Source organism: Suncus etruscus, chromosome 4 (genome assembly GCF_024139225.1).
Source record: "Suncus etruscus isolate mSunEtr1 chromosome 4, mSunEtr1.pri.cur, whole genome shotgun sequence".
NCBI classification, from domain to species: Eukaryota; Metazoa; Chordata; class Mammalia; order Eulipotyphla; family Soricidae; genus Suncus; species Suncus etruscus.
The window spans coordinates 44,871,694-44,898,733 of NC_064851.1; the positions used below are offsets into that span (position 1 = coordinate 44,871,694).

General features: G+C 39.3%; 1 protein-coding gene across 2 annotated transcripts in view; it reads left to right on the forward strand.

The window, feature by feature from the left end:
• The first annotated feature begins 56 nt into the window (after positions 1-56).
• The window catches only part of BRDT (bromodomain testis associated), a 62,158-nt gene continuing 35,174 nt past the window's right edge, over positions 57-27,040 (forward strand). For both annotated transcript variants that reach the window (XM_049772194.1, XM_049772196.1), the window contains exons 1-11: positions 57-245; positions 3,566-3,703; positions 13,679-13,793; positions 16,159-16,331; positions 16,982-17,335; positions 20,727-20,855; positions 22,679-22,867; positions 23,833-24,005; positions 24,083-24,369; positions 24,465-24,578; positions 24,652-24,810. In XM_049772194.1, coding sequence (XP_049628151.1) covers positions 57-245; positions 3,566-3,703; positions 13,679-13,793; positions 16,159-16,331; positions 16,982-17,335; positions 20,727-20,855; positions 22,679-22,867; positions 23,833-24,005; positions 24,083-24,369; positions 24,465-24,578; positions 24,652-24,810 — 2,020 coding nt within the window. The remainder of the gene's footprint in view (positions 246-3,565; positions 3,704-13,678; positions 13,794-16,158; positions 16,332-16,981; positions 17,336-20,726; positions 20,856-22,678; positions 22,868-23,832; positions 24,006-24,082; positions 24,370-24,464; positions 24,579-24,651; positions 24,811-27,040) is intronic.

The window sequence follows — 27,040 nt, forward strand, 5'->3', positions numbered from 1 at the left end:
TAATTTTAGGCTATGTATGTGTAGAAAACACATAATCAGAATTTGAAGTACTAAGGATGTCACTGCCAAGTCGGCAAACAGCTATTGTTAACCCTCCACCACCAGAGTATATAAATACGAAGAAAAATGGGCGATTGACAAATCAGCTACAGTATCTACAAAAAGTTGTCCTGAAAGCTTTATGGAAACATAGTTTTTCATGGCCTTTTCAACAACCTGTGGATGCTGTGAAACTAAAGTTACCTGTAAGTGTGCTTTATGTTTATTTAAAAAAATGTCTTGTGATATATACATGATAATTTTCAGTAACAGTATTGGAAACTATAGTACCTAAAAGGAAAAAAAAGTGGGGGTGGAGAGAAAAAGAAGAAAAGTGCCTGCCATAGAGACAGGTGGGGGTAGGGCAGGAGAAAAACTGGGGATATTGGAGTTGGGGAAATGTACATTGGTGAAGAAATGGGTGTCAACATTATAGACTGAAACTACCATAGTAAATTTGTTTTTGTTTTTGTTTTTGGGTCACACCCGGCAGTGCTCAGGAGTTACTCCTGGCTCTATGCTCAGAAATCACCCCTGGCAGGCACAGGGAACCATATGGGATGCTGGGATTTGAACCACCGTCCTTCTGCATGAAAGGCAAACGCCTTACCTCCTTGCTATCTCTCCGGCCCTTCCATAGTAATTTTTTAATCATCTGTCTTACAGTGATCTAATTAAGAAAGACTTTAAATCTCTGAAAGAAACTTGAACTTGATGTTCTTTCCTTCCCCTTTGTGAATGACATTGTGAAACTGAGATTTGTATTCTTTTTGTTTTGTTTTTTGGGCACACCCGTTTGATGATCAGGGGTTATTCCTGGCTAAGCGCTCAGAAATTGCCCCTGGCTTGGGGGAACCATATGGGATGCCGGGGGATCGAACCGCGGCCCTTTCTTGGCTAGCGCTTGCAAGGCAGACACCTTACCTCTAGCGCCACCTCACCAGCCCCGAGATTTGTATTCTTGTAATTGCTATCTTGCTCATGTACTTTCCAGCAGTTATTCTTTAATGCTGTGTAGTTACTAAACTAGATTAATCAGCACCACTGAAAAATATCTCAATGGTTATTATTTTTTCCTAAACAACAAACCTCATTTTTTTCTGATCAGAAGTATGTTTTAATTTTTGTGGTAAATTATAGAACAATAGAATATAATGTTGTTATAGTATATGTTCCTTGATTTGATGGGAATTGTTTTGCTTTGCGTGTGTGTCAGTGTGTGTGAAGGATGTGATAAGTATAACTCCAACTTTGTGCTCAGGAGTCATTTGGGAATCATGCAGTGCGGAGACTCAAACCTGGGCCTCCTTAATACAAAGTGTGAGGTCAGTCAGTTGAGCTTCTCTCTAGCCTATCTTATGATTCATACAGGGTTGTCATGAATGTCACCTTCACCATGGAATAGCCCCACATACTTTCTGGTAGATTAATTTCATCAACATTCAAATTTAGGTTTTATATTAGATATTTAAGATACTTGATAGCAAAATGACTGGTTACGTGATTGCAGAATATTTAGTAAACCAAAACTGAGATTGTACCTTAGATCTGCCAGATAGCTTTTATAAACGCTAGGGATTTTAATTTTGTTTCTAAGGGGAGGGGTGTAAGATTCATCTGTACCCAGAAGTTACTCTTGGCTATCTGCTCAGTAATTCCTGGTTGTACTTGAAGACTGTATGTGGTGCCAGAATTGAAGTCCGGCCAGCAACATGTGAGGCATTCCTGTACCATCTCTCTGCCTTTGGTTTGGTTTGGTTTTTAGAAACTAGTATTGTTTAGAGACTGGCACACATTACATAGAACAAGAACAATTAGTATTGGTATGAATGTGAAGAGAAAGGAACTCTAATTTATTGCTGATAGGAATGCGGTCTAGTCTAGCCTTTCTAGAAAACAATATAGACATTCCTTAAAAAGTTGGAAATTGAGCTTCCATATGATCCAGCAATACCACTCGTAAGGATATAACATAAGAACACAAAAATGCAATACAAAAATGCCCTCTGCATTCCTATGTTAATCACAGCACTATTGACGTTAGCCAGAATCTGGAAAAAACCCAGGTGTCCCAAAAAATATGAGTGGCAAAAGAAACTGTGGCGCATTTACACAATGGAATACTACGCAGCCATTAGGAAAATGAAATTTGCTTATACTTGGATAGATATGAAGATAATTATGCTGAGTGAAATGAGTCAGAGGGAGAGGTATAGAATAACCTCACTCATCTGTGGAATATAAGAAAAATAAAAGATAGTATGTGGTAATATCCAGAGACAATAGAGATGAGCATCCTGAGGACCAGTCCATAATAGAATGTTTGTCACAAAGAGTGGTGAATGCAGTTAGAATAGAGAAAGGTTAAAAAAAAAAAAAGGTGGGGGCGGAGAGATAGCACAGAGGCGGTTGCCTTGCAAGCAGCTGATCCAGGACCTAAGGTGGTTGGTTTGAATCCTGGCATCCCATATGGTCCCCCCGAGGCTGCCAGGAGCGATTTCTGAGCAGGTAGCCAGGATTAACCCCTGAGCACTGCAGGGTGTGGCCAAAAACAAACAAACAAACAAAAAGAATAGAGAAAGGTTACTATGACAAAAAAAAAAAAGAATAGAGAAAGGTTTACTATGACAATAGTAGTTGGAACTTATCACTCTGGACAAAAACTGGGTGCTGAAGGGAGAAAGTGACATACATGGCACCCCTTAACAATAGTGAAAACCAAAGTGTCTGAAAGGAAAAACAAAACAGTATGAGAGAGAGAGGAGAGAGGAGAGAGAGAGAGAGAGAGAGAGAGAGAGAGAGAGAGAGAGAGAGAGAGAGAGGAGAGAGAGAGGAGAGAGGAGAGAGAGAGGAGAGAGAGAGGAGAGATGAGAGAGAGAGAGAGAGAGAGAGAGAGAGAGAGAGAGTAAAAGCTTGCCCCAGAGGCAGGTGGAGTGGGTGGGAGAGAAACTGGGGGCATTAGAGGCAGGCATGATATTTGCACTGTGTTGCAAATCAGTGTCTAAAAGGGGAAAAAAAGGAAGAGAGAGACAGAAGAAAACTTTTATGCCCTAGAGACAGGAAGGGGAGAGGGTATCAGGGTAAAAGGAAAACTGGGAACATTGGTGGTGAGAAATGTGCACTGGTGAAGGTGGTTGTACATTGTGTTAGTGTTCATGATTGTGTTAGTTATACAATCATGAACAACTTTATCTGAAGAAAAAACTGTATTATGAACTATCTTGTAACCACAGAGTTTAAATAATTTTTTAGAAATAAACTAATGCTGTTTATTTTTATTTTTCAGGATTTATCTACTCTTCCTATCTTTATTTGTTATATGTTTATTTGGTTTTATTTTCTTCTGAAAGATAATGACATAGTACTCAACTTAATTTCTTATTATCAAATGTTTTGTTTTACCGATTAGACTTTTTGAAAGTAGTCATTGGATCTTCCTAGTTAAAAGCATATGTTCTTAAGTTTCTTTGTACCAGTAATTATGGTGAATTAATTTATTAACATTTAGAATCTTTTTGAATTATAGGATTATTACACCATCATTAAAAACCCAATGGATTTAAATACAATTAAGAAGCGTTTGGAACATAAATATTATGTGAAAGCTTCAGAATGTATAGAAGACTTTAATACAATGTTCTCAAATTGTTATTTATACAACAAGGTGGGTAAAGTTTATGATATACTTGCTTGTTTTTTCTGTCGCACGTTAGATGTCTATAAGTAATTAATCTTTAATTTTGTGTACTTTACACATTTTCCAAGATAATATTTTTCACCAGATTTTATAATTATCATGTATTTCTATCATTTTTATTTAACAGCTGTAATTGTTTTATAAAATTAGTTTCAGTAAATAATGAATTATTTTAAAGTTTTAATGTACCTTTTTAATTAAGAGATGTATGCTTGAATTTGCCAATAGTAACATAATGATGGGACCAGAACAATCAATCATACAGTAGGTAGGATGTTTGCCTTTCATGCAGCCAGCCTGGGTTTGATCCTTGGCATTCCTTATGATCCCTCAAGCACTATCACGAGTAATTCCTGAGTCCAGAGCCAGAAGTAGCCCTCAATCACTGCCAGGTATGGCCATAAAAAAGAAAAGAAAAGAAGAGAAGAGAAGAGAAGAGAAGAGAAGAGAAGAGAAGAGGAGAGGAGAGGAGAGGAGGGGAGGGGAGGGGAGGGGAGGGGAGGGGAGGGGAGGGGAGGGGAGGGGAGGGGAGGGGAGGGGAGGGGAGGGGAGGGGAGGGGAGGGGAGGGGAGGGGAGGGGAGGGGAGGGGAGGGGAGAAAAAAAATGATAGAATGATCTCTCTTGATGTGTGGGATTTAAAAATACACAGTAAAGAAACAACAAATGGCCAAAGTCAACAGAACTAGAGAGTTGATCCTCAGAACTGAGCTTGGGCAGTGTTGGGGCTGGGTTGAGAGTGTTGAAAGAGGGACCTTTGGGATCTTGACAGAGAGAAACTGGCACTAGTGTGATGGCTGTGGTGTTGGAATGATGTCAACATGAAACCAATATCTCAGATTAAAAACCAATATCTCAGATTAAAAAAGAGAATTTTGAATGGAAAACCATGATTAAATTTTTAGGATGTGGATCCCTTGACCAGTTATAATTTAAGAAACCAAATCACTTTTATTAAACCTCTTAACAAGTTAATTCAAATATCAAATACATTTCACAGTTTCATTCATAGAATTTTATTTATATATTTAATTCTTACTCCATTGTAGTATTCTTGTTTTCTTTTCTTTTTTTTTTGTTTGTTTTTGGGTCATACCCGGCAGTGCTCAGGGGTTACTCCTGGCTCTACACTCAGAAATCACTCCTGGCAGGCTCTGGGGACCATATGGTATACCGGGATTCGAACCACCATCCTTCTACATGCAAGGCAAATGCCCTGCCTCCATGTTATTTCTATGGCCCTATTTTCTTTTTTTACTGTTATATAAATATAGAATTATTAATGCTATTAATTTTTATGATTTTTTATTTTTTATAATACCTTTATCTAAGCACCATGATTACAAACCTGTTTGTAATTGGGTTTCATTCATAAAAAGAACAACCCTCCCCCTTCACCAGTGCAACCTCCCCACCACCAATGTCCCCCATCGTCATGAAATTTTCCTATATATGGATGGACATGGAAACTATTATGCTGAGTGAAATAAGTCAGAAGAAGAGAGATAAACACTCATCTATCAATAGTCTCACTCATCTATGGGTTTTAAGAAAAATAAAAGACATTATTGTAATAACACCCAAAGACAATAGAGATGAGGGCTGGAAAGACCAACTGACTATATGAAGCTGCTCACCACAGAGTGGTGAGTGCAGTTAGAGAAATAACTATACTAACAACAATCATGTCAATGTTAATAAGTGGGGGAGGAGTATTCTTATTTTCTAAAGCACCTTTTAAGTTGCTTACAATATCTGAAAATTTAAAGACATATATCATTGAATTAGACTCTGAAATGTGATTAAAATTTTGATTTGGTTCCTTATCTTCATAAAATTCTTAAGACTACTTGCTACATTGGTGCCGGAGAGAGAGCATGGAGGTAAGGCGTTTGCCTTTCATGCTGAAGGATGGTGGTTTGAGTCTCGGCATCCCATATGGTCCTCTTCCAGGAGCGATTTCTGAGCCTAGAGCCAGGAGTGACCCCTGAGCGCTGCCGGGTGTTACCCAAAAAAAAAAAAAAAAAAAAAAAAGACTACTTGCTACATTAATTTTTTTTTTTTTGAGCCCTACTTACTTGGTGGTGGTCAGGGTCTTGGTGCTTTTGGTGTCACACCTAGTGAAGCTTTGGAGATCATGCAGTATCAAGGATTGAATCTGAGCCTGCAATATGCAAAATACATGTTCCAGCCCTTTCTGTTTTGATTTTGGGGACCACACCCAGTGGTACTTAGGGTTAATCCTGGCTCTCTGCTAAGACATCATTCCTGGCAGTGCTTGGAGGACCATATGGAATGCTGGGGATTGAACCTGGGTCAGCAGTGTGCAAGGGAAACTTCCTCTCCACTATGTAGTCCCTTTAGTCCCTATGTTCCAACCCTTTCTAACCCTTATGATTATTTTTAAAAAATCAGAGCCAAAGTACTGTCAAAGTAGCATAAACATTTAATTTCATTTAACAATTCTAAGTGGTTCTTGGACATCTTTCTTTTTATTTTGTTTTAAAGCCCCACCTGATGATGCTCAGGAGTAATTCCTGTCTCTGTACTCTGGAGTTACTCCTGGCAGTCTTCAAGGGACCTTATGGATGCCAAGGATAGAACAGTCAAGGCTAGCACTCTTACCTTCCATACTCTCTCCAAGCCCAGATACTAACATTTTAAGATATTTAGTGATTTTCCAGACTGTCTAACTTAAGAATTCTCTGCTTTAGGCTTTTGATTTATAATTTATTATTTTTCTTAGTAGTGAAACAAAGTGAAAGACAACTTTAAGCATGCAGTAAAGATTTTAAAACTGTTAGTGCTACAGAGTCATTGGTCATTTATAATAAATAGTATTTGAAATAGTGACATGAAGCCAAACTGTGAAGGTTTTGTTTGTTTGTATATCTATAAAAAATGTATTCTTGAAAGGAAAGTTCTAATTTTTAATTTTTGTAATTATATTTGCATTGTTGGGTTTGAACTCTATTATTTATCAAAGTGTCTTTCATTATTTTTTTTTTAATTTTTTTTTTATTTAAACACCTTGATTACATACATGATTGTGTTTGGGTTTCAGTCATAAAAGGAACACCACCCATCACCAGTGCAACATTCCCATCACCCAAGTCCCAAATCACCCTCCTCCCCACCCAACCCCCGCCTGTACCCTAAACAGGCTCTACATTTCCCTCATACATTCTCAATATTAGGACAGTTCAAAATGTAGTTATTTCTCTAACTAAACTCATCACTCTTTGTGGTGAGCTTCCTGAGGTGAGCTGGAACTTCCAGCTCTTTTCTCTTTTGTGTCTGAAAATTATTATTACAAGGGTGTCTTTCATTTTTCTTAAAACCCATAGATGAGTGAGACCATTCTGCGTTTTTCTCTCTCTCTCTGACTTATTTCACTCAGCATAATAGATTCCATGTACATCCATGTATAGGAAAATTTCATGACTTCATCTCTCCTGACAGCTGCATAATATTCCATTGTGTATATGTACCACAGTTTCTTTAGCCATTCATCTGTTGAAGGGCATCTTGGTTGTTTCCAGAGTCTTGCTATGGTAAATAGAGCTGCAATGAATATAGGTGTAAGGAAGGGGTTTTTGTATTGTATTTTTGTGTTCCTAGGGTATATTCCTAGGAGTGGTATAGCTGGATCGTATGGGAGCTCGATTTCCAGTTTTTGGAGGAATCTCCATATCGCTTTCCATAAAGGTTGAACTAGACAGCATTCCCACCAGCAGTGGATAAGAGTTCCTTTCTCTCCACATCCCCGCCAACACTGTTTATTCTCATTCTTTGTGATGTGTGCCATTCTCTGGGGTGTGAGGTGGTATCTCATCGTTGTTTTGATTTGCATCTCCCTGATGATTAGTGATGTGGAACATTTTTTCATGTGTCTTTTGGCCATGCGTATTTCTTCTTTGTCAAAGTGTCTGTTCATTTCTTCTCCCCATTTTTTGATGGGGTTAGATGTTTTTTTCTTGTAAAGTTCTGTCAGTGCCTTGTATATTTTGGAGATTAGCCCCTTATCTGATGGGTATTGGGTGAATAGTTTCTCCCACTCAGTGGGTGGCTCTTGTATCCTGGGCACTATTTCCTTTGAGGTGCAGAAGCTTCTCAGCTTAATATATTCCCATCTGTTAATCTCTGCTTTCACTTGCTTGGAGAGTGCAGTTTCCTCCTTGAAGATGCCTGTAATGTCCTGTAGTGTTTTGCCTATGTGCTGTTCTATATATCTTATGGTTTTGGGGCTGATATCGAGGTCTTTAATCCATTTGGATTTTACCTTTGTACATGATGTTAGCTGGGGGTCTAAGTTTAATTTTTTGCAAGTGGCTATCCAATTGTGCCAACACCACTTGTTGAAGAGGCTTTCCCTGCTCCATTTAGGATTTCCTGCTCCTTTATCAAAAATTAGATGGTTGTATCTCTGGGGAACATTTTCTGAGTATTCAAGCCTATTCCACTGATCTGAGGACCTATCCTTATTCCAATACCATGCTGTTTTGATAACTGTTGCTTTGTAGTACAGTTTAAAGTTGGGAAAAGTAATTCCTCCCATATTCTTTTTCCCAATGATTGCTTTAGCTATTCGAGGGTGTTTATTGTTCCAAATGAATTTCAAAAGTGTCTGATCCACTTCTTTGAAGAATGTCATGGATATCTTTAGAGGGATGGCATTAAATCTGTATAATGCCTTGGGGAGTATTGCCATTTTGATGATGTTAATCCTGCCAATCCATGAGCAGGGTATGTGTTTCCATTTCCGTGTGTCCTCTCTTATTTCTTGGAGCAGAGTTTTATAGTTTTCTTTGTATAGGTCCTTCACATATTTAGTCAAGTTGATTCCAAGATATTTGAGTTTGTGTGGTACTATTGTGAATGGGGTTGTTTTCTTAATGTCCATTTCTTCTTTATTACTGTTGGTGTATAGAAAGGCCATTGATTTTTGTGTGTTAATTTTGTAGCCTGCCACCTTGCTATATGAGTCTATTGTTTCTAGAAGCTTTTTGATAGAGTCTTTAGGGTTTTCTAAGTAGAGTATCATGTCATCTGCAAACAGTGAGAGCTTGACTTCTTCCTTTCCTATCTGGATTCCCTTGATATCCTTTTCTTGCCTAATCGCTATAGCAAGTACTTCCAGTGCTATGTTGAATAGGAGTGGTGAGAGAGGACAGCCTTGTCTTGTGCCAGAATTTAGAGGGAAGGCTTTCAGTTTTTCTCCATTGAGGATAATATTTGCCACTGGCTTGTGGTAGATGGCCTTCACTATATTGAGAAAGGTTCCCTCCATTCCCATCTTGCTGAGAGTTTTGATCAAGAATGGGTGTTGGACCTTATCAAATGCTTTCTCTGCATCTATTGATATGATCATGTGGTTTTTATTTTTCTTGTTATTGATGTTGTGTATTATGTTGATAGATTTACGGATGTTAAACCAGCCTTGCATTCCTGGGATGAAACCTACTTGATCGTAGTGGATGATCTTCTTAATGAGGCATTGAATCCTATTTGCCAGGATTTTGTTGAGGATCTTTGCATCTGCATTCATCAGTGATATTGGTCTGTAATTTTCTTTTTTGGTAGCGTCTCTGTCTGGTTTAGGTATCAAGGTGATGTTGGCTTCATAAAAGCTATTTGGAAGTGTTTCTGTTTGTTCAATTTCATGAAAGAGTCTTGCCAAGATTGGCAGTAGTTCCTCTTGGAAAGTTTGATAGAATTCATTAGTGAATCCATCTGGACCTGGGCTTTTGTTTTTCGGCAGACATTTGATTACTGTTTTAATTTCATCAATGGTGATGGGGGTGTTTAGATATGCTACATCCTCTTCCTTCAACCGTGGAAGATTATAAGAGTCCAAGAATTTATCCATTTCTTCCAGGTTCTCATTTTTAGTGGCGTAGAGTTTTTCAAAGTAGTTTCTGATTACCCTTTGAATCTCTGTCATATCAGTAGTGATCTCTCCTTTTTCATTCCTGATACGAGTTATCAAGTTTCTCTCTCTCTCTTTCTTTGTTAGGTTTGCCAGTGGTCTATCAATCTTGTTTATTTTTTCAAAGAACCAACTTCTGCTTTCGTTGATCTTTCGGATTGTTTTTTGAGTTTCCACTTCGTTGATTTCTGCTCTCAGCTTTGTTATTTCCTTCTGTCTTCCTGTTCTTGGGTCCTTTTGTTGAGCATTTTCTAGTTCTATTAGCTGTGTCATTAAGCTACTCAGGTAAGCTCCTTCTTCCTTCCTGATGTGTGCTTGCAAAGCTATAAATTTTCCTCTCAGTACTGCTTTTGCTGTGTCCCATAAGTTCTGAGAGTTTGTGTCTTTATTGTCATTTGTTTCCAGGAACCTTTTTATTTCCTCCTTGATTTCATCTCGGACCCACTGGTTATTGAGCATGAGGCTGTTTAACTTCCAGGTGTTAAAGTGTTTCTTCTGAGTCCCTTTGGAGTTCACAAATAATTTCAGAGCCTTGTGGTCAGCGAAGGTAGTCTGCAAAATTTCTATCCTCTTGATCTTATGGAGGTATGTTTTATGTGCCAGCATGTAGTCTATCCTGGAGAATGTCCCATGTACATTGGAGAAGAATGTGTATCCAGGTTTCTGGGGATGGAGTGTCCTATATATATCCACTAGGCCTCTTTCTTCCATTTCTCTCCTCAGGTCTAGTATATTCTTGTTGGGTTTCAGTCTGGTTGACCTGTCCAGTGTTGACAAAGCCGTGTTTAGGTCCCCCACAATTATTGTGTTGTTGTTGATATTATTTTTCAGATTTGTCAGCAGTTGTATTAAATATTTTGCTGGCCCCTCATTCGGTGCATATATGTTTAGGAGAGTGAATTCTTCCTGCTCTACGTACCCCTTGATTAATATAAAATGTCCGTCTTTGTCCCTTACAACCTTCCTGAGTATAAAGTTTGCATTATCTGATATTAGTATGGCCACTCCAGCTTTTTTATGGGTGTTGTTTGCTTGGATAACTTTTCTCCAGCCTTTTATTTTGAGTCTATGTTTGTTCTGACTATTCAGGTGCGTTTCTTGTAGGCAGCAGAAGGTTGGATTGAGTTTTTTGATCCATTTAGCCACTCTGTGTCTCTTAACTGGTGCATTTAGTCCATTGACGTTGAGAGAAAGAATTGTCCTGGGATTTAACGCCATCTTTATTTCAAAATTTGGTGTGTCTTTTGGGTAGTCTTGTCTTAGATTAGGTCTTTCAGTTTTTCTCTTAAGACTGGTTTTGTGTCTGTGAAGTTTCTGAGCTGTTTTTTGTCTGTGAAACCATGTATTCTTCCATCAAACTGGAAAGTGAGTTTTGCTGGGTATAGTATTCTGGGTGAAGCATTCATTTCATTCAGTCTTGTCACAATATCCCACCACTGCTTTCTGGCATTGAGCGTTTCTGGTGACAGGTCTGCTGTAAATCTCAGGGAAGCTTGCTTGAACATGATTTCCCCTTTTGATCTTGCTGTTTTCAGAATTCTGTCTCTATCTGTGGGATTTGTCATTGTGACTAGGATGTGTCTTGGGGTGGTTTTTCTGGGGTCTCTTTTGGTTGGTACTCTTCGGGCATGCAGGATTTGATCACATATATTCTTTAGCTCTGGAAGTTTCTCTTTAATGATGTTCTTGACCATTGATTCTTCCTGGAAATTTTCTTCCTGGGTCTCTGGGACTCCAATGATTCTTAAGTTGTTTCTGTTGATCTTATCATAGACTTCTATTTTCGTCTGTTCCCATTCTTTGACTAATTTTTCCATTGTCTGCTCATTTGCTTTAAGTTTTTTGTCCAATCTCTCCTGCTGTATGGAATTGTTATGTATCTCATCTTCCACAGCACCAAGTCTATTCTCAGCTTCTGATACCCTGTCCCAGAGCTTATCCATTTTGTCATTCACTTCGTTTACTGAGTTTTTCAGGCCTGTTAGTTGACATGTTATTTCAGTTTGGAGTTTTGTCATTTCTGCCTTCATATTTTCTTGGTTCTTATTAGTGTTCTGTTCAACTCGATCCATGGTTTCTTGGAGTCTGTTGAGCACCTTCCATATTGCTAGTCTAAAGTCCTTATCTGAGAGGTTGATTAGTTGTTCAGTCATTATCTGGTCCTCAGAATTGTCATCTTCATTCTCTATGTCTGATGCTGGCCTGCGCTGTTTCCCCATTGTCACATTTGTATTGTGGGTTTTTCTACGTGTTGTAGTGGTATTCATTGTCTATATGATGTAGGCAGCACACTCCTCTGGCTCCTCCCTTTCTGGATGGGCTGACTTGCCTCTAAGGGAGGGGAGTCCTCCGTGGATGAAGCCTCACACTGGGTCAAATCTTAGGCCCGAGCATGTAACAGAGAAGACAGTCCAGAGAGAAATGTTTGCTTCTGTGATATAGCGCCGTTCTTAGTGTGATTTTTCCTTCTTGTTGCAATGGAGTTCTTTCCTTAGAAAGAGTGCACGGCCGCGTAGCGAAGCGGAGCGGCCGTGCTCCTCTGAGCCTCTTTTTGCCCCACTCGCAAGAGTTTCACGCAAGAGGACAGTAGACAGACATAGACAGGTCACACTCACAGTCTTTCACAGCTGAGCCCCACTGGGCCGGTGTACTTTCGCGGATTTTCCCCGCCTGGTGTCACACACAGGGAGCCAGCTTTTGCAAAGGATAGCCGGTTTTTATGCTCTGAAGTCCCTCCCTGAAAATGGCGTCTGGGCGAGCGAGGTTTCTGGAGGCTCTTTTTGCCCCACTAGCAAGAGTTTCACGCAAGAGGACAGTAGACAGACATAGACAGGTCACACTCACAGTCTTTCACAGCTGAGCCCCACTGGGCCGGTGTACTTTCGCGGATTTTCCCCGCCTGGTGTCACACACAGGGAGCCAGCTTTTGCAAAGGATAGCCGGCTTTTATGCTCTGAAGTCCCTCCCTGAAAATGGCGCCTGGGCGAGCGAGGTTTCTGGAGGCTCTTTTTGCCCCACTCGCAAGAGTTTCACGCAAGAGGACAGTAGACAGACATAGACAGGTCACACTCACAGTCTTTCACAGCTGAGCCCCACTGGGCCGGTGTACTTTCGCGGATTTTCCCCGCCTGGTGTCACACACAGGGAGCCAGCTTTTGCAAAGGATAGCCGGTTTTTATGCTCTGAAGTCCCTCCCTGAAAATGGCGTCTGGGCGAGCGAGGTTTCTGGAGGCTCTTTTTGCCCCACTAGCAAGAGTTTCACGCAAGAGGACAGTAGACAGACATAGACAGGTCACACTCACAGTCTTTCACAGCTGAGCCCCACTGGGCCGGTGTACTTTCGCGGATTTTCCCCGCCTGGTGTCACACACAGGGAGCCAGCTTTTGCAAAGGATAGCCGGCTTTTATGCTCTGAAGTCCCTCCCTGAAAATGGCGCCTGGGCGAGCGAGGTTTCTGGAGGCTCTTTTTGCCCCACTCGCAAGAGTTTCACGCAAGAGGACAGTAGACAGACATAGACAGGTCACACTCACAGTCTTTCACAGCTGAGCCCCACTGGGCCGGTGTACTTTCGCGGATTTTCCCCGCCTGGTGTCACACACAGGGCGTCTTTCATTATTTTTACTTATTTATTTTGTGATGTCAATGACTAGGACCTTATATGAGTAAAATGAAAAAAGGACCATTTGGTCTTCTTTAGATTTTAAAGGGAATTGGGACTGTGATGAATGTTACTGATGTTTTGCTGTTGTTCAGTATGATGACACATTTGGAGATAAGTGAAACATTCTAAAAACATAGAATGTTGTAACCAATATTATCCCAGTAAATACAAGAAAAGTTAAAGGTATAAGTTGTTAGTACTAAAAGGTGAGTTGCTACACTAAAATTGACATAGAAGTGATAAGTACTGTTAAATATAGACTATACTATTAATTTAGATTATCTAAATTAAAGACATTTGGCACAGTGTACCAATATACCTAAAATAACCTTTATGTTTTATGTATTTTCTAGCCTGGAGATGATATTGTTGTTATGGCACAAGCTCTGGAAAAATTATTTAAGCAGAAATTACCTCAAATGCCACAAGAAGAACAAATTGTAGGTGGTAAGGACAGAACAAAGAAAGGTAAGCCGGAAAAGGTTTGTTTTGCATATATATACACACATGGTCATTAGCCTGTATAATAGTTTGGAAAATGTATATATAAATAGGACTTATGAAATGAAAATTTTTCAAAAGACGGACATACAGAAGTATTTCTGTATTCTTTGTTTGTTTTGGGACCACATGTGGTGTAATACTCCTGGTTCAGTGCTCAGGTATCATTTCTGGTGGGCTTGGGAGACCAAACATATGTCATGTCAGAGATCAAACCTGGATTGGTTTCATGCAAGGAAAACTCATTACCCATAATATTATCTCTCCCTATCTCCTTTGTTTGTTTGTTTGTTTGTTTTGGAGCCACACTTGGCAGTACTTCTGGCTCTTTGCTTAGAAATTACTGCTGGTGGTGCTTGGGGCTACATGAGATGACTGGGATTGAATCTAGATTGGCTGTGTGCAAGGCAAACACCATACTTTACACTGTCTTCCCCCCCCCCCATACCCCACTAGCCCGGTGAGTAAAATGTCCCTTTAGTTTGCTGGACCTTGAGCCACAGTATGGATATTCAGTAAGATTGGGGAGATTACTTGGAATCTAGCATGGCTTTCTGTAGCATTATACAATCCATACCATCAAGCACTTTTTTTTTAAGGTTTGTGCTATACTAATAGTATAAAAATGCTAATATTTTCTCTAATAAAGTACCCTATTATTTTGATACTGGAAAGATTGAATGTATTCAAAATGGTTCAATCTCTGTCCCCCAAGCACCCACCAGGAATTATTCCTCGTTAAAAAGCCAGGAGTAACCCATGAGCATACCTGAGTGTGGCCCAAAAGCAAGCAACCAAAATACCTTATAACTTAAAATTAAATGTTACTATTTTGGGTCTGAAGAATTTTTTTTACAATACTCCCCCCCCCCTTTTTTTTTTACCATTCTGGTTCTGGACCCAAACCCTGGACCTCAAATATCCAAAGCAAGAGCTCTACCACAGCACTGATTCATGTTTCCCTTTAATTTTATTTGCTAGATAAAAGGTTTTAAGAAATGAGGCCTGGCTGATAGCTCAAAGGACAGGTGCATATGCTTAGATAACTAGCTCTGAGCACTGCAGGGAGGGATATCCAAGCTCTGCTGTTTGTGGACCCTGTGCAGTGACAGTGGAGAGAGAGAGGGGGGGGGAGGGGAGAGGGGGGAGAGAGGGGGAGAGGGGAGAGAGGAGAGAGGAGAGAGAGAAGAGAGGGGGAGAGAGGAGAGAGGGGGAGGGAGAGAAGAAGAGGGAGAGAGGAGAGAGGGGGAGGGAGAGGGAGAGAGGAGGGAGAGAGGGGGAGGGGAGAGAAGGGGAGGGAGGGAGGGAGAGAGGGGGAGAGAGGGGGAGGGGAGAGAAGGGGAGGGAGGGAGAGAGGGGGGAGGGGGGAGAAAGGGGGAGGGAGGGAGAGAGGGGGAGGGAGGGAGGGAGAGAGGGGGGAGAGAGAGAGAACGAACTATGGAGGGAGCTACTGCACAGCTAAATAGTAAGATATTTAAATATGGAGTCAAATTCAAATGGATTTATTGTAGAAATAAAGCAGAATTATCATTGGTCAAATATTGGTTTCTCTTTAAGTCATTTAAACTCTGTTCCTTGACTATTCCATATATCGAATGTAATCGAACCCAAATCAGCTGCATGCATGGTAAATGCCTTACCACTATGCTATTGCTCCAGGTTCAAGCAAAATAGATTTTATTGAACAAAAATTTACTTAGATGTGAGAGGAGAGAAAAAGAATAATTGGCCAAAGTGTAGTAGGACAATCTATATGACACTAATCAGACTCAATATTGAGGTATTGTGTTTGTATTTTATCCTCAAGAAAAAAAATTGGGGGACTGGAGAGATAGAAGAGTGGGTAAGGTGTTTGTCTTGCATATACCCAATCTGGGTTTGATCCCTGGCATCCCATATGTCCCATGAGTACCACCAGCCTAATTCCTGAATGGAAAGCCAATAGTAACTGCTGAATACTTTTAAATGTAGACACCAAAAAAAAAAAAAAGACAAAACATAGAATTGGAAGCTATCATGTTTATATTCTAGAAAGCCTGTCTCTAGAGTAAAGGTAGAGGCGGGGAGGGGAAGAGGGATATTTGGATCATTGGTGATGGGAATATTACACTGGTGATGGGGGGGGGTGTCATCTTATATGACTGAAACCCAACCACAATCATGTTTGTAACCAAGGTGTTTAAATAAAAAAATATTTTTAAAAAACTCACTAAAAAAAAAAAAAAGTACAACCAATTGAATTGAATTAAAATAGAAAGGTAAAAAAAAAGAAAAAACGGAAATCGTTTTATAGTTTACTCAACTGTTTGCCCCTGGTTCACCCTTTTGTTAGGCACCCAACAGAATGTAGCTGTTTCTTCTATTAAAGAAAAAAAATCCCCTAAGGCACCAGAAAAGATACCTAAGCAGCAATTGTCTCCCTCTGTATTTACTGAGACAAAAGTTTCTCCTTCAAATACTGCACAGGACTCTCCTCTCAACTCAGCTCCACAAACAGTGACCCAAGTAAGTTTACAGTAGTTGAAAAGTTCAGTGTAACACTGAAGTATTATCTATATATTTGTTGGTTTGATTTTTGGGGGTGTGCGTGCCTGTTCGTGCTTGCTCGTGCGATGTGAATGCAATGCAATGCCAGGAATTTAGTCCAGAATCTACATATGTACTCTTGAGTTATATACCACTGAGTTATTGTCAGACTCTCTACCCTTTTTAAGTTTATATGGAAATTGCTTTTCAGTAGATAGCAATCTTCGTCGTATTATTTCTATCTGTATTTTGTTAGTAAAACCTAGAATACAAACCACATTTTAAGGATGTATGTGTAAAAACTGAACTGATTTATTTGCAGAGAAAAGAGAAATTAATATTAACTAATACTTAAACACAGAAGTCTTAGAACCAATAATCTTTTTCTTTTTTTTGTTGGCTTTGGGCCACATCCAGTTGTGCTTAGGGATTACTCCTTGCTCTGTGCTCAGGGGACCATATGGGATTCAGGGGATCAAACCCAGGATGGCTACATGCCAGGTAAATGTACTACCCACTGTACTATCACTTCAGTTCCAAATCTTTTTCTTTTTAAAAAATTTTTGTCAGGTTAATTATTAAACCAAAAACACTCCCTTAATTATGTCTTGTTAAATTGTTTGTTTTAGGTTACAAAGGGTGTGAAAAGAAAAGCAGATACAACTACTCCTACAACTTCTATGGTGAAAACAAGCAGTGAGTCCTCCCCAACATTTACCGAAAAAAAATCAGTGAAAATGCCACCTATAAAAGAAAACGTGCTAAAGAATGTTTTGCCAGATTCTCAGCAACAATGTAAAGTTGCGAAGAGTGTTGAAGTAACCGAACAATTAAGGCATTGTAGTGAGATTCTTAAAGAAATGTTTGCAAAAAAACACTTGTCATATGCATGGCCCTTTTACAATCCTGTTGATGTTAATGCTTTAGGACTCCATAACTACTATGATATTGTGAAAAATCCAATGGACCTTGGAACTATCAAGGTAACTGTTTTGGCTTTTAATAAAATGTAAGTTTCTCCCTAACATTACTCTGGGACTTTCTATAGTACTTGAATTGTTAGTGTTGGTCTCATAGTGCTCCTGGCTCTTTTAGTTGTACTTCTTAAGGCTTATAACCCTTTATTATTTTTTATTCTTTTTATTTCCTTTTATAAAACAATGATTTACAAAGTTGCTCATAATACAGTTGCTTCAGACACTAATGTGACCTTTCCTTCATCAATATCCCATTTTCCACTATCACCCAAGCTTGCACCCATAGCAGGTGCAAATATATTTACTTCCTATTGCTTGTAACAACAAAGTAGCAAATAGAATTATTAATATTTTTTTTGGTTTTTGGGCCACACCCGGCGGTGCTCAGGGGTTACTCCTGGCTGTCTGCTCAGAAATAGCTCCTGGCAGGCACGGGGGACCATATGGGACACCGGGATTCGAACCAACCACCTTTGGTCCTGGATCGGCTGCTTGCAAGGCAAACGCCACTGTGCTATCTCTCTGGGCCCTAGAATTATTTTTTTTAAGTCCAATAAAAAATTTCTGATTATTCTTATCTCTTAATGATATTATTAAATGTATTGAGGATTAATTGGGTGGTTGGTGCTCATCAAGATCTTTGTGTTACTGTTTTCTCTCATTGAACGTGTACACCTCTTTTTTTATTGGGGAGGGGGGTACATCTGACATTGCTCATAGTTACTAATGATTCTGCTCTCAGAATCACTCATAGCGGTGCTAGGGGACCTCATATGCTGGGGATCAAACCTGGGTTAATTGTGTATACCGCGGTTCTATCACACTGGCCCCACCACTTTATTTCTTATAAGATCTAACACACCTGGCTGTGTTGTGGCTTGTAGTGCTAGGGATCTCAGTCTGTGCAACTGCCATTTTCATTCTTGCTACTTGTGATGGCACTAGAGATTGAACTTATAGCTTCGCTTTTGCAAGGCAGGTACTTTAACCACTGAGTCATTTCCCAGACTCCAATTTCTTTGTTTTGTCTGGGGGGCTACATCATAAGTGTTCAGGGCTTACTCATGGCTCTGCCTTCAGGAATAAGTCATGGTGGGGCTTGGAGACCACATGCAGTGTGTTCTGGCTTGTTTCATGTTTCCTTGTCATTGTATTTATTGAGTCATCTATCTGTTACAAAATGTTTTACCTAGAAGTTTGTAGGCTCTTTTTGACTGTTAATACTTGCTTTTCTTATTGGTGGCTGTCTATAAGGGATACCTTGTCACAGACCAATTGGTCTTGACATAAAGGAATCGGTCCCTTGAAAGGCTTATACTGGGGTCGGTGAATGGATAACAGAGGCTAAGGAGTCAAGTTGGGTTCAAGCTCTGTTCTGTTTATTCAAAGCAGAAGGTGGACTATTTATACTCAATTTCTTAACAAACCATAAGGCTAATTTACAAAAAAAAAGGCACAGGGGCAAATTATTCAAGGCATATTTCTGACTCAGGATAGTTTCACTTTTGAGGTTGCTTCTGCTATCAGTAGTTTCTTAGTAGCAAGGTCAATTCAGAATTGTTTTGGTTTTACAAATACTGAACTGGGGCCTAAAGTGTTAACCCTTACAATTATGACTGCATATAGGCTAAGAGCAAAGTTAGATTTGAGGGTGAATAATTATTCTGTAAAACTAAATAAAATTGCTTAAGTCTAAGCAAATGTTCTTCATAGGGTGTGCTTATATGTCTAAGTAATTTTTAAATGTCAGCTAAATTATATCTCAAATAATATTTATGCTACATCCCTTATTTCTCAAATGCCTCATGGACAGGAAACCAAGTTTTTTTTTTTTCAAGGCCCCTCTGCCTGTGAGTACAGGTTATTTTTTTAGCATTTTTTCTTACAGGTGCTACTTCTTTCTTTTTTTTTTTTTTTTTTTTTTTTTTTTTGTTTTTGGGCCACACCCGGTAACGCTCAGGGGTTACTCCTGGCTATGCGCTCAGAAGTCGCTCCTGGCTTGGGGGACCATATGGGACGCCGGGGGATCGAACCGCGGTCCGTCTCCTAGGCTAGCGCAGATAAGGCAGGCACCTTACCTCCAGCGCCACCGCCCGGCCCCGGGTGCTACTTTTTTCAAAAGTCCTCTCTGCAAGTACAGACTGCTTTGAAAAAGTTCCTGTAATAGCAAACAGCTTTTTCCTTTGGCAGTTAGGGCCTTTTTAAATCGGTGCTTTCCTAGGTCTCAGGATTTGTTAACATGAGGATGTAGCAATATCTGACATGACATCCCTACTCTTTCATTCACTTTGTCAGCTGTGTAAAACCATAACCCATACAGATATTTTCCACCTATACCCCACAGTAGAATTTCAGGGGCCTGAGGCCTTTCCAGGCAATAATCAGCTTTGATATAAGCCCTGATGGTTATCAGTATATGCACCTGTTTTGTGGGGCAGCTTGGACATGAGCTTGGGAGCCACCAGTTATTCCTGGTGATCCTCAAGGGCCATATAATTGAGAATCTCCTCATGCCAGATGTGAACTCTAGTCATTTTAGATAGTCACCTGATCCCTATTATGTATAATTTTGTTTTCAAAAATGACAAAAATTTTGATATTTGAATCACACCCCATGGTGTTCGGGGTTACTCTAACTCCAGGCAGAGTTGCTCCCAGTGATAGATCATGTGCTTACAAAGCATGCACATGAGTACTTTCAGCTTCATCTTCTTATTACATTCTGTATATATATATATTTTTTTAAATTTTTTGGTCACACCCAGTGGCACTCAGGGGTTATTCCTGGCTCTGCACTCAGAAATTTCTCCTGGCAGGCTCGGAACCATATGGGATGCCAGGAATCGAACCAGAGTCCGTCTGGGGTTGGCCACATGCAAGGCAAATGCCCTACCACTGTGCTATATCACTCTGGCCCCTGTATTTAATTTTTAATTGAATCACTCTGAAATACAATTACAAAGTTGTTCATGATTGAGTCTCAGTCATACGATGTTGAATACTCATCCCTTCACCAGTCCTAGTATATATTTTCCAGCACCAACATTTAAGAAGATATTTTAGATGTCTTCTTGTTCCCTGGAGAATTTCAGATGCAAGCCTTTCCTTTTGATGTTCAAGGTTTTCTACTGCCAAACTTGTCAATAGGATTATTTAGAAACATTGTTTCTTTGTTTTGAGATTTTTCTTCTTGCTCTTTACTTGGAATCCTCTTCTGTATTTCTGCTTGTCAAAATTCTATAGATTTTACCCCAAAATCCAAATATCCAAAAATGTGATAGAATTTCATATTGAAAATGGATATATGTTTTGGTATTATATGTATTTGAATTATAAACATTATAATTGCTAACCTAATTGTGTTATTTTTGAATCTTCTAATTTATTCCTGATTTAGGGGAAAATGGACAACCAAGAATATAAGGATGCATATGAATTTGCTGCAGACGTTAGACTTATGTTCATGAATTGCTACAAATACAATCCTCCAGATCATGAAATAGTGGCAATGGCACGAATGCTCCAAGTGAGTTGGTACTTGTGTTCTACAAATGTGTTTTCTCTGAAAAATAGCTCAGAAATTCTGATCCAGAACTCAGTAGATAAAGCACAACTGTTTGCAACATACGAACCCCACAAAGACAGTAAAATAATCTATATTTTATACTCTCTGTTGAATGAGTTGGACCATACCCAGCTTGTTCAGGACTTACTCCTGGCTCTACTCAGGTATCATTCCTGGAGAAGGTCAGAGGACTACCTGTGGTACCAGGGATCAAACCCAGGGAAGCCACATGCAAATCAAGTGCCCTAACTACTACACATCTCTCCAGCCCCCAAATGACACCCCTTTTCTTTCCTTACGCCATCCTAGCCATTTTTATCTTATTTATAACTGTATTGTTGTGGCTTTCTAAATGTGGAGAGAAAGGGAGATAGCCTTGAGTAAAGACTTGAGTAAAGACTGCTTCCACCTCTCTTGGGGAAACACATGGCTTGACTCAGGACTGATAGTTTCTCACGAGCATCTACATATCTATAGATGCTTATATCCAGCTATCCCCATGATAACAGTCATTAAGCTGTTCCTGAAGTTCCCCTTTTCTGCATGATATGAGAGATTCCCTGTCAACCAGTTTTTGGAAAATTTGTGGATTCAGGATGGAGTGAAAAATCTAATTTTGCAGGAAAGGAAAGTCAGTCCTTGACACTGGTGTTCTGGGTCCTTTACTTCACAGAAAAGAATTTTAGGAGGAGGTGAAATAGATGTAGAATAGTTTTTATTGAATGAAATTTACTTAGAGGAAGAAATAAGTGTTCAAGAGAACACAAACCTCTCTAGAGTGGAAAAGCCACACTTAGAGACATAGCAGCAAGCAAGAAAGATATGTGTTCAAAGGATAATAAGGGGTATGATAAAACCTGGTGCCTAGATTTCACTAAAAAGGGAAGCCTCAGGAACTTTTGAATCTGAATCATAGAGATGAAGTAGAATGATGCTCCAGCCACAGGGCAGAGGACTGTGTGAAAATTCTCTTGTGGGACTAGACAAGTGGAGAAAAGTTGCTAACGTGGCCTGGCAGGAAGTATGAATCTTTTATTTCTTTTATCCTATTTTATCCTATCTTCTAGTAAATAATATGTGGGGGGTGTTATGGTGCTCAGGCTCTCTGCTCGTGAATGACCACTGATGGTGCTTATCAGGTGCACTGGGAATTTAAAGTTAGATCAGCAGGATGCAAGGCAAGCAATTTAACCCCTGTAGCATAGCTTGACCTGTTTTCCCCATTTTAAATCATTTTTACTTATTTACTTTGGTTTGGGGCTATAACCCGTGATGCTCTGAGATTACTCCTGGCTATATTTCGAAATCACTGTTGGCAGGGTTCATGGGACTATATGGGACAAGGTAAGGTCCTAAACTGCTGTACTATCTCTCCAGCTCCAATCCCCATATTTATAGAAACTTAATTGACATGTAGCATTGTTTAAATTTGAATTTACTGTACATATACATATTGTGAACTGATCAGAATAAGAAGGAATTCTTTTTTGTTTTTGTTTTGTTTTGTTTTGTTTTTTGGGTCACACCCAGCAGCACTAGGGTTACTCCTGGCTACACTCAGAAATTGCCCCTGGCAGGCTCAGGGGACCATATGGGATGCTGGATTCAAACCACCATCCTTCTGCATGCAAGGCAAACGCCTTACCTCCATGCTATCTCTCCGGCCCCAGGAAGAAATTCTTGCTAAAACATGATACTGAAATGTACTTTTTGTTAACTGGTGTTATTACTGTATTATTATATGTATTAAATGGAGAAACACTTAATACTCTAATCTGTTATAGGATGTCTTTGAAGTGCTTTTTGCGAAGATTCCAGATGAACCTGTTGAAAGCATGCCTGTATGTTGTCTCAAAACAGAAAGCACAAAAACTCTTAATAAAGAAAGCAATAATGGAGCTTCCTCTGAAGATAACTCTTCTGGTGACTCGGAAGATGAACGAGTTCGGCGTCTTACAAAACTTCAGGAACAGGTAAGTAGTTGATTGTATCAGTGTAAGTTTTTATGAGATGCTACTCATATGATAAAAAGAAATCCTTTTTGAGGCCCTGAGCAATAGTACAGCGGGTAGGACATTTGTTGCCTTGCACGTGGTCAAACTGGGATCAATGCATGGCATCCCATCCCTGGAACCTGCAAGGAGTAATTTATTTATTTATTTTTTTATTTTGGTTTTTGGGTCATACCCAGCTGTGCTCAGAGATTACTCCTGGCTCTGTGTTCAAAAATCACTACTGGCAGACTGGGATAAACATATGGGATACTAGGAATTGAACTCGGGTCTGTCCCGGGCCAGCCGCATTCAAGGCGAAAGCCCTAGTGCTGTGCTATCTCTCTGTCCCCAGGAGTAATTTCTTAGTGCAGAGCCAGTAGTAATGCCTGAGTACCACTGAGTGTGACCCTAAAACAAAACAAAGCAAAGGTTCTTTTTGTAGACTAAAAGCTGTTAGATCGTTTAGCAACTGTAGTTTTATTCACTTACACTATTCTAATGTTTGCTTATATATTTATTTGTTTTGGGGCAACCAAAGTATGTATTTTGGTTTTCTAGCTATAGAGAGTTGACTCACTGAAATGCACTCGTGACATAATCAGTTTATGAATATCTTTATTAAACAGTTACCATCTTTTGTAATAAAATGTTAACCTGCGCTAAACCCAAACCTGAAAAATCAATGACTAAAACTATGACTACTTAAAAGGGTTAATTATTCTTTGTTAGACTTTGGATTAATATTTCGAATTACAGCTTGTGCATACATGTCAATTTTGTAAGTTAAACCATACCCTTCAAAACATTACATTTGAAATAAGGAATACAAAGGAAATAAATGAGATGAATTATAAATATTTTCCACTTTTGAATGCCTTCCTGATTTACGAATGTCTTTAATTATGCAGAGCCATGAAACATTAATGATTTTGTTTCTTTTCCAGCTTAAAGCTGTTCACCAACAGCTGCAGGTTCTGTCCCAAGGACCTTTTCGTAAGCTGAAGAAAAAGAATGAGAAGTGTAAAAGGGAAAATAAAAAAGAGAAGATTAATAGCAGACTTGAAAATCCAAGGAAAAGGCTTATGCAAATGAAATTAAAGGAAAATTCTAAGATCAAGTAAGCTTTTTTTATGAATCCTGAATAAATCCATAATGGAAAAAATAAAGTTCACTATATTTAAGGTTTGTTTTTAGTCCACCCAAGAAGAAGAAACAGGCCCCTACTCTGAAACCTGACAATGAAATTAATGCAAAACCTATGAACTATGATGAAAAACGGCAGTTAAGTCTGGATATAAACAGACTTCCTGCAGAAAAACTTGGGCGAATTGTTCACATAATACAATCAAGAGAGAATGCTATGAGGAATTCCAGTCCTGATGAGATCGAAATAGACTTTGAAACCCTGAAAGCATCCACACTAAGAGAACTTGAGAAATATGTTGCTACCTGTCTAAGAAGAAGACCACTAAAACCTCGTGGTAGGGATGCCTAGAAATTTCTAAAATCAGACCAGTGTTTGATTTGTTTGTAGGGGTTGTGTTAATCCTTTCTTCCTCTCCCCTCAATCACACAGGCCCGAAAATAGTGAAATCCAGAGCGGAACTGCTTGCACAGAGAAAACAGGAGCTAGAAAAGCGATTGATGGAAGTCAATAATCGATTGAATTGTGGAAAACGTCCAGCAAAATGTAGGTGGCAGTTTTGAAGTGTCCTGAGACTCTTCCATCGATTGGCATTTTGTCATGCATTTCTGTTGTGCAGGTGAGAAACCACAGCCAGTCAAGACTGTGGCAAGTGGGTCCCAGCTGAGTGAGAGCAGTAGCAGTAGCAGTAGCAGCAGCAGCAGCAGCAGCAGCTCAGGAGAGTCTGGAAGTAGCAGCAGTGACTCGAGTTCCTCTGACAGCAGTGATTCTGAATCAGGTTAGCTGGCTCCTTGCATGTGCATCTTTTGTTGGGAAATGCCTTTCTCTTATCACATCAAGACACACACACACACACACACACACACACATATATATATTTTAAAGTATTTGCTACTTAGCCAAGCATTTGGTTTGGTTGTCACATTTATTATTTAATTACATATTGATAATATTACTATTTTCATTAAAAGACATACTATGTAAAATGGAACTTTATATAAAATGTATGTTACTTATAGAGTTCTGATGTTGTAAATAAATTCCCTGAAAGTGGGTATTCTCTTCAGAAAGAAGAGCAGACCCAAATTTCACAGTGTCTCCAATAATATAAGACTAATCTCCATCTTGTATTAAATACGAAAGGAGTCTTTCATTCAACTCACCAAGATACAGAGGTCTCTCCTCTGTTGCAAAGTGTGTTCTAGTGTGGCACATTCTGAAAATAATCATTTTGAGTTGAGAAACCAGTTTGAAGGGTGGGGGTGGGAACAATAGATGTACAGTAGGTAAGGCACTGTCTTGCATGAGACTTACCAGGTTTGATCCCAGCATACCATATTGTCCCCCACCCCCTCTGAGCTCAAGCTAGGAGTAAGTCCTGAAAATAGCTGGGTGTGGCCCTAAAACAAAAATAAGCAGAAAGAAAACTAGTCTGTCCATTTTATGTATAAAGCAATATTTTTTCAGTTCTCTGATTTCTTCATCGAAGAATATTTCAATTTATAGAAGACCATACATCTACACCAAATTCAGATTCTTGGTTATGCTAAAGTACTTACTTGTAGTTGATTATCAACTCGATCAATTTTAAGTCACTCCTATTTTTCTCTGTGCCCCTTTCATTGATGTAGTTGTCAAGTACTCACTGCCCCTAAGATACCAGCTTTTTGTCATTTACCAAAAGGCAAATTTAGAAGTAATGGGTACTCTTTTGTGTGTAAAGTTTATTTTAAAAGAGATGAGTAGTTTCTGTTTGTAAAAAAAAAAAGTCGTTTTTTTTTTCCCTTTATATTTCACTTTTGGTTCTGTTTTTCTTGCACTAATGTGCTGACTATTCTATTCCATTTTTATAGTTCTTAAATATATAGTGGTAAATATTTTTGTTGGAATAAACAAGATTTTTACATTTGTTGGAATTTGTTATACAAGAAAAATTTAATTTAGGGCTCTGATATACATTACTTTCTTTTTTTTTTTTTTTTTTTTTTTTTTTTTTTTTTTTTTTTTGGTTTTTGGGCCACACCCGGTGACGCTCAGGGGTTACTCCTGGCTATGCGCTCAGAAGTCGCTCCTGGCTTGGGGGACCATATGGGGCGCCGGGGGATCGAACCGCGGTCCGTCTCCTAGGCTAGCGCAGGTAAGGCAGGCACCTTACCTCGAGCGCCACCGCCCGGCCCCTATACATTACTTTCTTATATTTAAGCATAAAAATACTGGAAATTTTGGTTGGCGAGGTGGCGCTAGAGGTAAGGTGTCTGCCTTGCAAGCACTAGCCAAGGAACGACCGTGGTCCTATCCCCCGGTGTCCCATATGGTCCCCCCATGCCAGGGGCAATTTCTGAGTGCTTAGCCAGGAGTAACCCCTGAGCATCAAACGGGTGTGGCCCGAAAAACAAAACAAAACAAAAATACTGGAAATTTTCTAATTGCATTTAGTATTTTAAATTGTAATTAGCATTTGTACTTTTAACTAATAAAGCATTTGTGGTCTAATAAGTTAGATCACTTTGTCTTTTCTTTGTAGGATAAAATTTATCGAAACTATTAGTTTCAATTATCTGATTACATGTGACTAATGATCAGGAAATCCCTTGAGTACTAGAAGAAAAGTACCATATAGAAGAGTGCGTAACTAGAGTACCCTAGTTCTAATATGAATTACCAGTTCTTTTTTTTCTTTTTTCTTTCTTTTTTTTTTTTTTTTTTTTTTTTTGTTTTTGGGTCACACCTGGCAGCACTCAGGGTTTACTCCTGGCTCCTGGCAAGCTCGGGGGACGTATGGGATGCTGGGAATCGAACCACTGTCCTTCTGCGTCTAAGGCAATTGCCTTACCGCTGTGCTATCTCTCCGGCCCCAATTACCAGTTTCTAATAGAACTCTTACTTGTAATGCATTTGATTTTTTAATGACTGGCATTCTTGTTTAATGTCATCTTTATCTAGAAATACACAGCATGTTTAAAAATTATCATTGTTAAAGTCAAAGTACCATATTTTTATATTTCAAC